The following is a 4840-nucleotide window of genomic DNA, read 5'->3' as shown; positions in this document are numbered from 1 at the left end:
TAGAAACACCTATAAAGATTTAAGCAAACAGATGAAAGGACTGTATAGTTTAAAGGGACTAAAACTAAACCTGAATCTAACCAGGTCTATAAATCTAAATGCAGATTATAGACAATGCAAAGGATAAAAGGAACATGTTAAAACAACACAAGAAATCCCAATACCTAAATCCAGAATGCTGGAAATTCTACAAGAAAATTTTCTTCAACAAATAAGTGGCAGGAGGGTGGGGGAAGAGAGAGAAACAAAAGGGACAGTTATAGCCTGACTTCAGAATCATGACAGATAAAATGTGTGGACCTTGTTTGGAACCTATTTGAACAAAAAGTTGTAAAAGAGACATTTTTGTGATAAACAGGGAAATCTAAACATGAACCAGGCAACAAATAAGAAACTACAGTTACTTTAGTTAGGTATAATAATGATACTGTAGTTGTATTTTTAAAAATCCTTATTACTTAAAAATATGTACTGAAGCATTTATAGGTGAAATAATCTTATGACTGGGATTTTCTTTAAAATACTCCAGTCACCTTCTCCCACAAAAGAGTTTAGGAGGGGAATGGATTGAAACAAGGATAGCAGAATAATAGTTGTTGACGGTACAGAGATTAATAGGTTAATAGGTACAAAGATTCATTACACAGGTATCCCCCGGTTTTCAAAAGTTCTTGTTATACCACTTCACTTTTATGAGAGACTTACATTAGGGCCAGTTTTTGCTAAATGAAAGAAATTTGAAGAGGATTTTTGCTTTCAGGAAAAAAGTCAAAAAGTCTAAATAGCGTTCAGCATTTGTTTCGCAGCAAGCCTTATAAAGGCAGCATGAAACCCAAGCAGCGAGAGTGGCCCCCCCAGCTCCTTCCCCAGGATTTACACTCAGCATCTCAGCATCAAGCTGCCTTCACTTTGAACTGTGTCTGAACATCTGTGCTTTCTCTCGATTTATTTTGTGCATCCATTAGCAAGATGTGTCCTGAGGTATCAGAACAGCCTAAGAGAGCTCATAAGGGATTTATACTTAGAGTAAAACTGGATGTGATTAAGCGTATTGATATGATTTGGTAGCTTATTTTCTGGGTCTGGGAACATCCCAAAATTTTCCATGTAAATTAATGGTAATTGTTTGTTTTACACCATTTTGGCTTATGAAAGGTTTCATAGAAATGCTGTATTTGCAGTCAGTGGAGGAAAACTTTACTATTCTCTATTTTTGTTTATATTTAACAATTTCCATTATAAAAAGTTAAATTTTTTTAATGAAAAGAGTGAGGAAAAAAATTCAGGGATTGCAAATAGTGTGTAAGATCTTTGCAGTTATATTAACTATTGCTTAAAACACTAGATGAAGCATGGATATATTTTCATGATTACCTACTTAAATTAACTATTTTAATTAAATTCCCATGATTAATTACTCAAATTAAGAGATATACCCCAAACACGATACATCTCAAGATGCCGCCCAACTATATAGTATATAAATCGTGACAGACTGTTCCATGCCATTGAACCAAAATCTTACCCATGAACACTTACCTAAATAATAAATGTTTGGTGCCACCCACCCACCATAGGGTAACTCTTGCAAGTGATTTGAGGCTTCATGGTTTCCCCCAATGAAGATTGTGAGAACTGGGGCCTTTTTCTCTCCAGAGTAATACCTAGAACATAAGAGTAAAGTGTCCATTGGTATAGCAGAAATTAGGCATAGAGAAAAGCAATTAGACATACCTATATAATTAGGCATAGCAAAAACGCAAAATAAGGTCTGAAGGAAAAATCTGAGCTCATCATAAAAAGTTAAAAAGTTCTTGCTAAACGAATTGCCCATCCTTGCCCTTAAGAATGAAGGGCTGCCACCTTGGGTTTGAAGCCAGTGAGGTCAAGAACTTAGTTCACTGCTATAACCTTAGCCTCCAAACCGGGTACAGCACAGGGCAGGCGTCCAACAAAAACTCCAGCATCATTCAATGGACTAGTCCCAGAGTCCTATCAAGTACAAGGTAGATTAACCTGTCAGCTTCTTCCTCCAGGCGTTGCCCTCAGACTGCGACCCCTTCCGAAACAGGTAAGACAGGTGAATGAAGGGAAGTGACATTTACTAAACGCCCGTTCCTAGAAACACAGCGTGCACAAAGACGGGAACTAAGGGAGACAGCGAGTCAGTGGCACAGGGGACTCGAACGCAGTCCGGGTTCTCCTCCCAGTGCCGGCTAGTCACACCTCACCTGTAGAAGGTCTGCATGTGGCGGTACTTGGGTGGCACCGCCATGCAGCGCAGGTCCGCCTCGTTGCGCACCGCCTGGAAGTCGCCGCAGCACAGCAGAAGGTCTATCGGCCCCGGGCCGCGCCGCTCCGCCAGCGCCAGCGTCTCATAGATCTTGTCCAGCTCGCCGTGGCAGCAGCCGGCCACAGCCACCCGCATCCTGCCGGCCAGAGGTGGGGAGCGCTGCCCGCAAGCCCCTGGAGCACAGCAAGCCCAGGCGGAAGGGCAGAGACCAGGCGGACGGCTCAGCTCCCGCCAACATTAACAGAGACACCGCCCCGCTGACACTCCGGCAACATCACTCACTTCCGGTTCCCAACTCTCGCGAGAGAGGGATCGGGACGGCTCCATTAACCCTAGGATTCCAGAGAGCTTTCAAATTGACTCCAACTTCCCTTGTCTTCGAGGCTCTTTAAGTTTTAACATTCTGACAGATAATTTTAAAAAAATCACAACCCGGGGGGGGAGAAAAAAAAGAAGGAAAATCCCCAGAAATAGTTTAATGCGATAAAATTAAATCAAACTAGTGAGCAGGTGCGATTGGCTAATTCTCTAGGACCAGCCTCTCACAGCCAAGGTAATTGCCTGAAAGTGAATTAGAAGTTAAACAAAAAAATTTTTTAAAGAACCCCAAACTAAAAATAATTTAAAAATAAAACTTAAAAAAACAGGATTTTTAAATTATCTCCACGAAGAGTTTCTAAAATGATAAAGTTTTTTTGTTTTTGTTTTTTCTCTAAAGGGGTCAGGTACTCTTCGTTTTCCTAGCAAATAGTTATTTGCATAACTAGACTGCAAGTTCAACTAAAGCATATGGATGTCTACAAAACGCCCAGTAGAGAAAACTACCAAACTGACAATTGAAGAATGAGTGGCCAAGGCAGAACCAAGCAAACAAAACACTTCTGGCAAATCTAATCAAAATTATACAAAAAATAGTTAATCCAACTGTGTTCATCTTTTGAAAAAACTAGATAAACAATATTCTAGAAACGATACCAAAATTAATTCAAAAGGAAGCAAAAGATGTATGCAAAACAATGACAATAAAAAGACACTGAAAAAGCTGTCAAGACATAAATCCATCAAAAGACATTGTACCTAGAGTGATTTATGGGCAATTTATTTCAAATTGACAAGGAAGATATAACTTTCATAATATTTAAATTGGTCCAGAGGTAGAAAAAGATGGAAATCTAATATTTTAAATTATTTTTTAATATTTTAGCTTCCTTTTGTATTGGATTTTTGAAATATATAAGAATCAATGCTTTTTACAACATTGCTAAATTTAACTTTTTCCATTTGATTTTTAACTTACAGGAATTCTTTTTCTGGATCCCTTTTTCCTTCATGTAAAAATTTGTAATTGAGGGCTAACTTACTTGAAGCAACATGAAGAAATCAAATCTTAAGTGCACATTTTGATGCATTTTTACATATGTACTCATTCATATAACCACCATCCATATCAAGATATAAAGTATTTCCATCCTTCCTCAAGATTCCCTTGGCTTCCTCCCTAGACCCTTCTATTTGTATCATGCATTGTTGTGATACGAGAGCCATGAACTGTTGGTGAAAAGCTCAGGTCGTCTAACTTTTTCACGCAGGCTTTTCAGCACTTCCAAATGGTAAACTTGGTTAACTGTTTTGTCCAGTTGGTACAAATTCATAATGAATAATCCCTCTAGGTGGGCTAATATGCTCAAAATTGTAGCATATTTTTAGCATATTTCCAAAGTTGACATCTGGTTTCTTGCTTTGTCTTGGTAATTGTTGGGTGCCTCTATCTAGATACTGCCTTTGCTCTAATAGAATCAGGGAATTTCTTGCACATTAGATCTGAGATCTGTTTTCCCCATGAAACCACACAGTTTGAGAGCACCTGCCTGTGCAGTGAGTAGCCCTTCACTTTCTAAAAAAGAGTTAATCTTTGCTGTTCATTCTATCCATTTTTTTGTAACAGCCTTCCTGTTTCTCCTCATTCAGAATGGGGGGGGGGCTTTCAATTTAGTTTGATTCTCTTTGGATTTGAGAAAATCAGTGAGAATTCTCAAGTTTCTTGATTCACTGGTATTATCTCTGGAAATGGGGTGTGGGTTGGGAAGAGTGGGAGCACTTCTTTACCCCATTCATAATCTTCTATTTCCTTTATTGACACAAGTTCTTGAATGTTATGGCATTACGTTATTATTTCCTATCCATCTCAAAAGGAGAAAATTCACATTGACTGATACCTTAAAAATGTGTGGTGAAATCTACATGGAAACCACAAGAAGATACCATTGCACACCTAACAGAATGGCTAAGTTTAACAGCTAAATGATACCAAGTGCTGTTGTGCATATGGAATAATTGGGGTGAGACTGAGCAGAAGTGTTATTTAAAACTTCTTAGGTACAATCGGACCTTGGTTTGTAAATACCATTCCCCTCTAAAAGAAATCAAGTTTGCTTATCGATGTGGTCGGTTCCAGGGCAGAGAAAGTACAAAATGAGACTGGATCATCTTGCACCAGAAAGCAAGGCTGTGTCTGAAGAACCTGGGATATCAAAAGGATACCGATTA

At 38.8% G+C, this 4840-nt stretch overlaps 1 protein-coding gene across 1 annotated transcript in view; it reads right to left on the bottom strand.

Annotated features, from left to right (window-relative positions):
* DBR1 (debranching RNA lariats 1) overlaps positions 1-2557 on the bottom strand; it is a 24466-nt gene extending 21909 nt beyond the window's left edge. Inside the window, 3 exon segments of the mRNA XM_019663905.1 lie at positions 505-536; positions 1493-1664; positions 2232-2557. Coding sequence (XP_019519450.1) covers positions 505-536; positions 1493-1664; positions 2232-2428 — 401 coding nt within the window. The 5' untranslated portion in view covers positions 2429-2557.
* Positions 2558-4840: the final 2283 nt, after the last annotated feature.

This window comes from Hipposideros armiger, unplaced genomic scaffold, assembly GCF_001890085.2.
Source record: "Hipposideros armiger isolate ML-2016 unplaced genomic scaffold, ASM189008v1 scaffold_410, whole genome shotgun sequence".
Lineage (NCBI taxonomy): Eukaryota > Metazoa > Chordata > Mammalia > Chiroptera > Hipposideridae > Hipposideros > Hipposideros armiger.
The sequence above is the reverse complement of the archived record's forward strand: the minus strand, read 5'-3'. Positions and strand labels throughout refer to the sequence as shown.